The 12,611-nt window shown below is 44.4% G+C and overlaps 1 protein-coding gene across 2 annotated transcripts in view; it reads left to right on the forward strand.

Annotated features, from left to right (window-relative positions):
* The window catches only part of akna (AT-hook transcription factor), a 205,024-nt gene that overhangs the window by 74,771 nt on the left and 117,642 nt on the right, over nucleotides 1-12,611 (forward strand). For both annotated transcript variants that reach the window (XM_070862780.1, XM_070862781.1), the window contains exon 2: nucleotides 9,565-10,079. In XM_070862780.1, the coding sequence (XP_070718881.1) occupies nucleotides 9,725-10,079 (355 nt within the window). In that variant the 5' untranslated portion in view covers nucleotides 9,565-9,724. The remainder of the gene's footprint in view (nucleotides 1-9,564; nucleotides 10,080-12,611) is intronic.

Below are 12,611 nucleotides of genomic sequence, written 5' to 3' on the forward strand. Positions count from 1 at the left end.
AGCACTAGCAAACACTCCCCCTAGGATATTGGTTCCGGTCCTGCCTAGGTGCAGACCGTCCGGTTTGTATTGGTCCCACCTCCCTCAGAACCGGTTCCAATGCCTCAGGAATTTGAATCCCTCCCTGCTGCACCACTGCTCAAGCCACGTATTCATCTGAGCTATCCTGCGATTCCTACTCTGACTAGCCCGTGGCACTGGTAGCAATCCTGAGATTACTACTTTTGAGGTCCTACGTTTTAATTTAGCTCCTAGCTCCTTAAATTTGTCTCGTAGGACCTCATCCCTTTTTTTACCTATATCGTTGGTACCAATGTGCACCACGACAACTGGCTGTTCACCCCCCCTTTTCAGAATGTCCTGCACCCGCTCCGAGACATCCTTGACCCTTGCACCAGGGAGGCAACATACCATCCTGGAGTCTCGGTTGCGGCCGCAGAAACGCCTATCTATTCCCCTTACAATCGAATCCCCTATCACTATCGCTCTCCCATCTTACCTGCTGCTGAAACCCTTTTGTTCTCTCCAGACTGTACCATTCCAATGCTGTCCTGGCCAGCTTCCCTTCTTCTACCCATCCATAAACTTGAGCACATCCAAAACTATTCTAACCTAGACCAAGTCCCACTCATCAATCACCCCTGTGCTTGCTGACCTACATTTTCTCCCTGTCGACCAGCATCTTGATTTCAAAATTCTCATCCTCGTGTTCCACTTCCTCCATGGCCTTGCCCCTCCCTAGCTCTGTAACATCCTACAACCCTCCGAGAACTCTACATTCCTCCAACTCTGGCCTCTTGTGCATGCCTGACTACTTTCTCCCTACCATTGATGACGAGGCCTTAAACTCTGAAATTTTCTCCAGAAACCTCTGCCCTTCTCTCTTCGCTGTTTAAGACCCTCCTTAAAAGTTGCCTCTTTGACCAAGCTATTAGTCACCTGTCCCAATATCTCCTTCTTTGGCTTGGTGTCAATTTTTGCCTCATGCTCCTGTGAAGTGCTTTGCAATATTTTTCAGTGTTAAAGACGCTATATAAATGCAGGTTATTGTTGTTGGAATAAATACTGAGGAATGAATTCCTCTCTCATTAGTTGCATATTATTTTTTCATTAACTTCCAACAATGCCATCACAATTGTTATTGTCTAATTGTCATCCTGTATCTGAAGCGAGAGTTCCTGACATTTGTCATTCACTGATGACCATGACTGAGCAACGTAGGGGATGAGGAAGTGAATCTAATCTCAAAGTTTAGATGATGGAAAGAAATCCCTCCAGTTTTCCAATTGAACTTTATGAAGTCCTGTGTAGATTGGAATATTCTGTTGTAATCACTTTCCTCATAACACTGCTGACAAATTTGCATTATCTGCCAATCGGTCTTTGTTTGGTGGATGTCGTCATTCATCAACTACAGGAAACACCCTGGTTACTGATGTTCACTGTAACACCCGCACTTACCAAACACAGCGCAGCCCCCTCCCATCCATTCTATAATACAGTCAATCACTGGCAAGTGGGAGGGACTTTCAAATCTCAGAGTTCAGAGGATAGATATTATGAGCCACTTTATCTTGCTGTCATGGTTGAGGGCATCCTATTAGAAACATAGAAACATAGGAAATAGGTGCAGGAGTAGGCCATTCGGCCCTTCGAGCCTGCACCGCCATTCAATGAGTTCATGGCTGAACATGCAACTTCAGTACCCCATTCCTGCTTTCACGCCATACCCCTTGATCCCCCTAGTAGTAAGGACTACATCTAACTCCTTTTTGAATATATTTAGTGAATTGGCCTCAACAACTTTCTGTGGTAGAGAATTCCACAGGTTCACCACTCTCTGGGTGAAGAAGTTTCTCCTCATTTCAGTCCTAAATGGCTTACCCCTTATCCTTAGACTGTGACCCCTGGTTCTGGACTTCCCCAACATTGGGAATATTCTTCCTGCATCTAACCTGTCTAAACCCGTCAGAATTTTAAACGTTTCTATGAGATCCCCTCTCATTCTTCTGAACTCCAGTGAATACAAGCCCAGTTGATCCAGTCTTTCTTGATATGTCAGTCCCGCCATCCCGGGAATCAGTCTGGTGAACCTTCGCTGCACTCCCTCAATAGCAAGAATGTCCTTCCTCAAGTTAGGAGACCAAAACTGTACACAATATTCCAGGTGTGGCCTCACCAAGGCCCTGTACAACTGTAGTAACACCTCCCTGCCCCTGTACTCAAATCCCCTCGCTATGAAAGCCAACATGCCATTTACTTTCTTAACCGCCTGCTGTACCTGCATGCCAACCTTCAATGACTGGTGTACCATGACACCCAGGTCTCGTTGCACCTCCCCTTTTCCTAATCTGTCACCATTCAGATAATAGTCTGTCTCTCTGTTTTTACCACCAAAGTGGATAACCTCACATTTATCTACATTATACTTCATCTGCCATGCATTTGCCTACTCACCTAACTTATCCAAGTCACTCTGCAGCCTCATAGCATCCTCCTTGCAGCTCACACTGCCACCCAACTTAGTGTCATCCACAAATTTGGAGATACTACATTTAATCCCCTCGTCTAAATCATTAATGTACAATGTAAACAGCTGGGGCCCCAGCACAGAACCTTGCGGAACCCCACTAGTCACTGCCTGCCATTTTGAAAAGTACCCATTTACTCTTACTCTTTGCTTCCTGTCTGACAACCAGTTCTCAATCCATGTCAGCACACTACCCCCAATCCCATGTGCTTTAACTTTGCACATTAATCTCTTGTGTGAGACCTTGTCGAAAGCCTTCTGAAAGTCCAAATATACCACATCAACTGGTTCTCCCTTGTCCACTCTACTGGAAATATCCTCAAAAAATTCCAGAAGATTTGTCAAGCATTGATGAGATTACTGCCACGCGATTGTTTCCAATTATAAATTTATTATCCTCTGAACCTCATACTGCTTTGTGACTCCCAGGTGTCAGTTGTACTTTGTGTATTGTATGGCATTCTATGGAAGACACTGTTCATGATGTAATCAATGATCAAGAAGCACAGAGTAGGATGGTGTGGTCGATCCCTTTGAATGTCACAGAAAGAATGAGGCGCAGTGCATAACAGTCACACAGAATGTTGTCAGTACCTTTAATGCAGGCAGTCTTACTGATGTGAATGGGATGTCAGGCAGACTGAAGAGATTCAAACACAGGTGGCAGAGGTGCGCATGGAGTTGGTTGGTGATAACATGTTCCAGAACCTTGGAGTGGAAGGGGAGATTGGCGATGGGGTGGTTTCTGGATAGAACATAAGGGTAGGCCAAGAGATGGAATGATTATGACCGTTTTGAAAGGGGTTGTGACAGTGCTTGAAGAGAGGGCTTATCGGATCAAGGAGGGCCAGTTGAATAGTCAGGAGCTGAGTTGGGGGGAGCTCATGAGGTGGACCAGATGAGTCTCATGAGGCAGTTGGGTAACAGCTTTAGAATGTTGTTGGGTCCCAGCTGTTTGAAACAGCGAGGAGGGGTCAGTCGGTGGGGTGAGGTGGGGGCGGAAAGCTTCGACTTTGGAGACAGAAATTCATGACCACCTGCCACTGAATGTGAGGATAGAGGGTGCAGGAGCTCAACGGGATGAGTTCGTAGTACGAAAGAGGATTCTGGGATTTCCTTCGATCCTTAAAATGGAGATAATTGTAACTGGTGGCCCAAGTTGGCAGGCACCTGCACCACTCAGGGCACTGCCCACCAGGGAGGGCACACATTTAGGTGAAAGAGTTCCAAGCTTGGGGGAAATCAGGAAAGTGATAGGAAAGGACCCTTTGTAAACGGTCCACACTTAAATAAGAAAAAACAATTGCTAACTGTTTTTTCCCTTGTTCAGAATCCAGACCACAATTCCAGAAGGCTTGACCCGGAGGCGGGGCCCACTGGCCCTGTTGATGGTCTGTTACCCCTCCACAGATAATGTGTTGTGTCCCGAGAGTCAGAGAGCTCCCAACATGGGGAACCCCTGCCTTGGTCTCTGCCGTGGGATTCGCCCCGCCCAGCTGTGTCACTGGCCTGGTTAAGAGCGGGAGAGGCTCGGTTCCCTTCCAAGGTCTGTAGGTTCCCCTTTGTATGTCTGGGCTACTGTCTAATTTCCTCCGATTCCAGGTCACCTCCACCGGCGTTACACCTGCACCAAAAGGGCCTAGAATTTTCAGCCTCAGTATGTATTTATGGAGATCTGTCAATACAGCGTGTAAAATGATCACTTGAATTATTTCAAGTTATTTTATATTCATTTTATATTCATTTTCCAAGTACCATTGCTTAGATGTAAGGTCCCATATATGTAGAGTTTGCATTTTACATTCTGGAAGAAAATTCAACATAACCCAAGGAAAAGACAAAACATCAGATTGGCCCATTTTTTTGAACTAATTACCCCTCACTCAAGGTAACCTTGGATTTCAGGTTGCAGGATTATCTCTCGAATGGAGAGAAATAACTGTTGCTGTCAGAACCTCTATTTGTTTGTGGTTTGGCATCACGTTCATGGCTCTGCTTAAACAGCCGCCCCAATATTCATCTTGTGTATCGCTAGTTGGCTGCCTGGTCTTCAGGGATCCGCCTTAGGCCTATTCTTCAGCTAATTAGTCATGCACAGTTTTCGATAGAATATGCACGGTCAGGTGACTTCATAAATGAGTGTGCTGGGACCATTTCTGTTTCTTTAGCAAACCTGCTTATTGTTTATTCTGGTTGCTGTGTTTTGATGAAAAGTTCACTTTGTGGGTTTCTACAAAGCCGTTCAGTGCTACGAATTTTAATTGTATCAGTGAGTCTCCTGCACATTAATCACTGGCCTAAGGCTAATCCTGGGGTATATTCTGCCCTGTGCTATACCCCAGTCTGTCTCTTTGATCTGCCACACCGCTGTCTCGATCCCTGATTTCCTGTTGTCCCTGCTGTCATATTGTATTTTACTCTTCTTGTGTAACAAAGCAAACCTTTAAAAAACTGGCATCATGTTTTACTGCCCTGTCACAATTAGAGAGTCAGTGATGTCACAGTGGAATTAGTAATGACACAAGGGCAGCAGTCCCAGCTCCCCCATCTCTCCCAAAAAACACTAGCGGCAGCTTGTTTCCATATGGTAGGGATGGGATTTCTTATTAAGGGAAGGAGGGCTTATAATATTAACCCTGATGTTCTTTATTGACTTAAGTCCAACAGGTAATGAGTTGTGCGTTTGTAAGTATGTGCAGATTGTCTCTGTTGTTGTGTAAACCATAACCTGCCAAATCTCTGTCCCCCACCCTGCCCGCCTTTACCAAGATTGGTAATCACAGGACTATCTGGACCAATGTGAGGACATGCCCCTCACCCCAATGTCCATGTCATTACCATTAGCAAAAAGAGATTGCTGCTTCCAAGACAAAATTGGAATAGTCACCTGATTACCTTTGACCAGTTTTTTAAAAAGGGGAACAAATCCGACTGCGGCAACTACAGAGGAATCTCCCTGCTATCAACCACTGGGAAGGTTGTCGCTAGAGTTCTCCTCAACCGTCTTCTCCCTGTGGCCGAGGAGCTCCTCCCGGAGTCCCAGTGCGGATTTTGTCCCCTATGGGGAACAACAGACATGATCTTTGCAGCACGACAGTTGCAGGAAAATTGCTGGGAGCAGCGCCAGCCCTTATACATAGCCTTCTTCGACCTTACAAAGGCCTTTGACACTGTCAACCGTGAGGGTCTATGGAGCGTCCTCCCCCGTTTTGGATGCCCCCAAAAGTTTGTCAACATCCTTCGCCTGCTCCATGACGACATGCAGGTCGTGATCCTAACCAGTGGATCCATTACAGACCCAATCCACGTCCGGACCAGGGTCAAACAGGGCTGCGTCATCGCCCCAACCCTCTTCTCAATCTTCCTCGCTGCCATGCTCCACCTCACAGTCAACAAGCTCCCCGCTGGAGTGGAATTAAACTACAGAACCAGTGGGAAGCTGTTTAACCTACACCACCTCCAGGCCAGGTCCAAGATCAACCAAACTTCTGTTGTTGAACTGCAGTACGTGGACGACGCCTGCGTCTGCGCACATTCTGAGGCTGAACTCCAGGATATAGTCGATGTATTCACCAAGGCATATGAAAGCATGGGCCTTGTGCTTAACATCTGTAAGACAAAGGTCCTCCACCAGCCTGTCCTCGCCGCACAGCACTGCCCCCCCAGTCATTAAGATTTATGGCGCGGCCCTCGAAAATGTGGACCACTTCCCATGCTCTTGTCAACAAAGGCAGATATTGATGCGGAGATTCAACACCGCCTCCAGTGCGCCAGTGCAGCCTTTGGCCACCTGAGGAAGAGAGTGTTTGAAGACCAGGCCCTCAAATCTACCACCAAGCTCGTGGTCTACAGGGCTGTAATAATACCCGCCCTCCTGTATGGATCAGAGGCATGGATGATGATCAGAAGACACATCAAGTCGCTGGAGATATATCACCAACGATATCTCCGCAAGATCCTGCAAATCCCCTGGGTGGACAGACGCACCAACATCAGTGTCCTCGCCCAGGCCAACATCCCCAGCATTGAAGCACTGACTACGCTAGATCAGCTTCGCTGGGTAGACCACATAGTTCGCATGCCAGATACGAGACTCCCTAAGCAATTGCTCTACGCAGAGCTCCTTCATGGCAAGCGAGCCAAAGGAGGACAGCGGAAACGCTACAAGGACACCTTTAAAGCCTCCCTGGTGAAGTGCGACATCCCCACCGACACCTGGAAGTCCCTGGCCGAAGATGGCCCTAGGTGGAGAAAGTGCATCTGGGAGGGCGTTGAGCTCTTTGAATCTCAACGCTGCCAACGTGAAGTGGTCAGGCGCAGGCAACGGAAGGAGCGCGCGGCAAATCAATCCCACCCCCTCCTTCCCCCGACGAATGTCTGTCCCACCTGTGACAGGGTCTGTGGCTCCTGTGTTGGACTGTTCAGCCACCAAAGAACTCACTTTAGGAGTGGAAGTAAGTCTTCCTCGATTCCAAGGGTCTGCCTATGATGATGATATGATTTGACCAGTGAGATTGTTGAAGTGCGACACCATGGTCACATGATTTCTATTAGTCAACAAGCTGGCTAAAAGTGACACTCACTTATTTTTAATATTGATAAGAGTGCCATTGACATGTAAGAAGAATTTTAAAAATAGATGGTCAATGTGAATGAAGAAACTGAATCCCATTCCTTACGTGCACATGTGAAAGGGGAAAAAAAACAAATGTTTTTAAATTTAACAATCAGTGAAAAAATGTCAGACCAGTTTGGGTGATTGGGAATAATCCAAAATTGCCACATTCTCAAATTGAAATTGGAAGCTTTGTAGTTCCACACCTGTCTCCTGTGCTTCATTATAGTCAGACACGTGAGCCATCTTAGTACCTGCAACATTTTCTCTTTAAATTGTTCGAAATGTTTGTCACATTTTTCAGATTTGAATAGTTTTCATTTCTCAACTCAAATTCACCTTTTCATCTCCTAAGCTAATCGTAATGTCAACTGTGAATTTAGCTGAAAACACTAGCTTTGAAATTCCACAATCTTTTTGGGACAAAAATGGTGGATTTGGGACAGGACATATGTCAGAATGCCACTCCTTCTAAAATACACGATAAGTTCTGGCAGATGTGGGGGAAGGTAGGAGATGTGATTGGCCCCAAAGGGGTAAATATATGCAAATGACAATAGAATGAGGGCATAACCTGATTGGTCCAACCTTTCAAACTACAGCCATCTTGTTCTGTCAGTTAGCAATTGTTTAAAGTTGTGCAAGTTGCAATTACTACCTGCTCTTCAACCCTGCAATGCCATGGGAGTTTGACTAGTCATGTTTAATACTGTGGAACTGTATCACTGCATTTCATTCTCCAATTGTACTTTCCTCACACACAGCTTCCTTGGGTTGTAGTTCACTAAGCACTAAATATGATTCAGATGCATTTCTCACCCAACAGTAGGTCACTGAACTTTGTTGCTTTAATCAAAACGTTTATGTTGACCTTTTTGCTGAAGGCCTAGAGCTTTACCCACACAGATTAAACCAAATTCATACAAAGCTAATTCTGCACATTGATTTTTCTGCTCATATTCGATTGGTTCCTTGCCTTTTGTCTCACGAGTGAGATGCAAATCTTGCCACCTGATGCTATGAGTTAGCACCTGCCTGACTATCAACAGGGCCACACAAAAATGACAAAAATGTAAACCGGAGACTGAAAGTCTGTTTATTAATCAGAGATTAGCTGTTTTTCCTCACACTTGTTTCTGTGTCTTAACTTGTGGATGCTTTAATTGTTAATATTATTAAGATTTTAGTTAACACATCACAACAAGCCATGGTCTCACCCTTTGTTCTGACTGAACCCTATCTCTTCCAACTTTGGCACTAGGTTAAAATATGGCATGCCTAGCTGCAGTATCTACAACTGTGTGTGCTTGGCTGCTGCTTACATTCAAGGGACGCATCATCTTCCAAAAGTATCTTACAAGGTGATCTACATTGGGCTAATTTGAGGGAAGCCAACTTGGCAGTGGTAATAAAGTCTGTTGTAATTTTTACAGTAATATATTTGGAAGTGCTGGATGATTAGATTGTATGTTTTTTGCACAGTTGCTGTGACTGGCTTATCACCACAAGGAACATCTGTACACTGGAGCTTTTGTTCCTGAAGATAAATCCCGCCCCTTTTAAATTACGTTAAATACAGTCTGAGTACCATCTTCACAAAGGCAGACGTTTCACAAGGATATGGTATTATATGTTTCCATGGTGAAACAATTTTGCACGTGTACATTACACTTTAATTACTGTCTGAATTTAGTACTGGTGACATTTATAGTTAAGTGTACTGTATGTCTACTGTGTATATATAAACGTTTTCACAGTAGGTGACTGCATGGAGCTTTCAATTATCTCATTTTAGACAAAGTCATTTCTGCATATTAAATAGAGATAACTTTACGTGTGATTGAATTTGCAACAAGTGAAATGTATTCGACTTTTCACTACAAGCCTGTCCTTGGAGAAACCGACCAGGAACACACTATCTGGAAAGCATGTCTGATATCATTGCTCAGAGTGAACGTGCAGCATAAATATATTGGAGGTGCAATTGAAATTGGGCAGGTTGCAAAACAGCTGCACTTGCATTTGCCAACTGTAAAACCACACACCCAGTATACAATTCTAATGGGTCTGAATATGGGGTGTAACGTAAAACAAGTGGCCGCTTTGCATCTCCGTCCATGTCCTATTTCACCCCCATTGTTCCTGCGATTGTATGCCATACAGAGAGAGAGGCGGCACCGCATGTTATGTTGTGCATCTCTTCATTTTTACATGTGTTGTGGATTAACAGTAGCTGTGTCAATTTGGGACACTGTTAGCCGGGAATCACCATACATCTTTCTGCCGATGTATGTGCATGCTCAGTTAACTTAACCAAAAGTGACAAGCTGACAAAATAGATCAGTCTTCATTGGGTTGCATACTTTTGCTGGTATGACTTGAAATATTCTATTATTTTTTTGTTGTCATTTTTCTGCAGACGAGCGTGCTGAGTTACTGAACGAGGCAGCAAAACGAGTGAAGAGTGAAGCCCTTGGTAATCGTAATCAGAGACGCAATGAAACCACACATTCACTCAGCCCTTAGCCCTTGCCGCTCCTCTGCTGTCACCGTGTAGCACATTCAGCCAAAGCAAAGTTATGGCAGTCGCCGAAACGCAGGTAGATGCCGACCTGGATCCTGATGAGGATTTGGAAGAACAGGACGAAGACTTTTTCAATCAGATGGATGAGAATGGGATAATCGGAATGGATCAAATCAACGAATATTATCTGCAGTACCATCCGAGATTGGAGGACGGCTTGGAAACAGTGGAGGAAGATGGAGAGATGACGGCGCTCAAGGAGTTGCATGATTACAATAAATTGAGTAGCCTGGTCCACCTCCCAGAGTCTGTAGATGATGAGAGCTTTAATATCAGTGAATTGCAGGATTCGGACCCTGTCGTCCTGTCCATCTCTGCAGAGGAGGATGCAAGTTGCAGCCATTTGATTTGTAAGTAATTTACTGCTGTACCCATTTCTAAAATAATCTATGTTGCAGCTGTTAGCCTGCACTTAAAGCTTATTACAGAGAATGGTCTGATCTAATCACAGGCCAGTGCAGAGAGGCACTGATTGAATTAGTGTTCACCCACGGGAGCTTGAAGACTGGAGAATAACATGTTTATCTTTTTTGGGTTTCAATCAAATAGTGTGCAGAATCAGATAAATGAGTTAACATTTCTGTTTAAAGTAGTGGACAGTGGATCTCCATTCAAGTGTTCGTATGCTAATATCGCTAAATGTAATTTCGAGACAATGTACTTTAAAAATAAATGTCCTTGCAACGAACATGTGCACATGCTAAGTAAGATAACACTTCATCAGTGATTAAAATCAAGAAAATGAAAGAAATGGAAAGCTGAGGTTCCGTGCATGACCTGAAATCTTTGCACGGAGTCAATTTGAGATAAAGTCACAAAACCAAAGACTGGCCGGGCAGGGCAGACTTGGCCTGCGGGGAATGGAAAGCCAAGCAGATGGGAAAGGCTGCTGTTACTGGTCCCCAACACAAAGGTGTAGAAGGCCCAGGGTTTAAAGCTGCCTGTTGTAATTATTTTGGGTTTTGCAGTGTTTGAATTGTCACAGTGTTGCAGCGGTTTGGGAATGGAAGTATTTCTCTGAAAAGAAATTGCTTCTGCAATTTTTAACTGGCTGTTACAAGGAGTGTCTGAACCTGTGTTTTTTATTAATTATAAAGAAAGACTTGCATTTATATAGCGCCTTTCATGACCTCAGGCCATCCCAAAGCACGTTTGTGTCAATGAAGTACTTTTAAAGTGCAGTATTTGTTGTAATGTGGGAAACACAGCAGGCAATTTGCACACAGCAAGCTCCCACAAACAGCAGTGTGATAATAACCAGATAATCTTTTTTTTAAGTGATGTTGATTGAGGGATAAATATTGGCCAGGACACTGGGGATAACACCCTTGCTCTTCTTCGAAATAGTGCCGAGGGATCTTTTACGTCCACCTAAGCAGACGGGGCCTCAGTTTCATGTCTCGTTCGAAAGACGGCACCTCTGACAGGGCAGCGCTCCCTCAGCACTGCACTGGACCTAGATGTTGTGTTTCAGTCTCTGGAGTGGGTGAAGAATTGTTGGTTGTTATTAGTTGTTAACAAATCCCAGAAAAGGCCAAGCCCAAAGTCGGGTCATTAAAGGAGACCTAGTGGGTTAAACAACTGAATTTGCCAAGAGGCCATTCTGCCACAATTGCTGAACTATCATAACTTAAACAGACACAAAAAAAGGCAGTAAAATGTTTGTGTTGTATTAATAACTGTTCAGATTAGCTATTTATTGTGCACGAGTATGTTTGTTTTCAGTGCTCTTAATAAAGCAACAGAATTGTTCCCAACTTTTGTATTTTATGTCATCATCCACGGACCAAAAATGACGATTTAATGTGGAACAGCAAGATGCATGTTAGACACATAATCGTTATTCTGCAAAATAAAAGTGACATCCATACACAAGTGCGGCCCTCAATCGTTAATAAGTTACCACTGTATGGTGTGGCACAGTAGGCCAGCTTGACTTTTCCTTTCCCTCGCCCTTCACCATCACCATTGTTTCCTTCTCCCCCCTTTCTGAAAATGTCTCTGTCCAGGGCCAGCGAGGATTGGAAAGTCATCATGTGCAGACTTTGGGCTTGGAGCTGTTTAACTATTCCATACAGCAGAGTGTTACACCACTGAACTGCCAGTGGATAACAGCTGCTGCTAAATGGAATAAAAGTGTGGGTTACCTCTCCGAGACTGCATGCAGGTGTAGCTTCTGGCCAATATAGCGAAGTGGCAACAGTGGAAACCACACTCCTGTCCAATAAAATCTTGTTTTAATTAAAATTATCATCTGACAATCTCTGGAACTTTTTATAGAAATATGTCTTCTTTTTGGGCAGTCTCCCGGAGTGGAGGATGACTTGCTTCCAGATCTATGGTGACTGATGAGACCCGTGCGGGATCTACAGTCACCATCACAGGTGGGGCAGGTGGTGGTTGGAGGGACCAGTGGGTGAGGGGCTTAATTTGTCGTACGTTCCTTCCGCTGTTTGTACTTGGAAGGGAGGAAGAAATATAAGTGCAGGTCTGTTGAACAACCGATACTCTTAAAACCTGAGACAGGAGATAAAATACAGTGAACATACAAAGCCTCAGTCCCACGCCATTTGAAATTGGCTGTGTAGATTCATTCAGAGATTTATAAAACGCAGCATTTTGTTGAAAAATTCCAGATTTGGACTGCAGGGGACAAAACATTAAGCTTCTGGAACACAAGATGCTTCATTAAGTACAGTAGCTGGATTAGTGTGTTAAGTCTGATTTGCAGATAATACAGGCATGATAGGATTCTGTCAGTCGTCTGAGGTCCCAGTGTGATCAGGCGATGCCCTGCAGGATTCATCAACAATCCTGACTATTCTGGGTTTTATTCTATCATGCATCAATATTTCTGGGCTTATTCAGGTTGTTTATATTTT

This window comes from Pristiophorus japonicus, chromosome 20 (genome assembly GCF_044704955.1).
Source record: "Pristiophorus japonicus isolate sPriJap1 chromosome 20, sPriJap1.hap1, whole genome shotgun sequence".
NCBI lineage: Eukaryota > Metazoa > Chordata > Chondrichthyes > Pristiophoridae > Pristiophorus > Pristiophorus japonicus.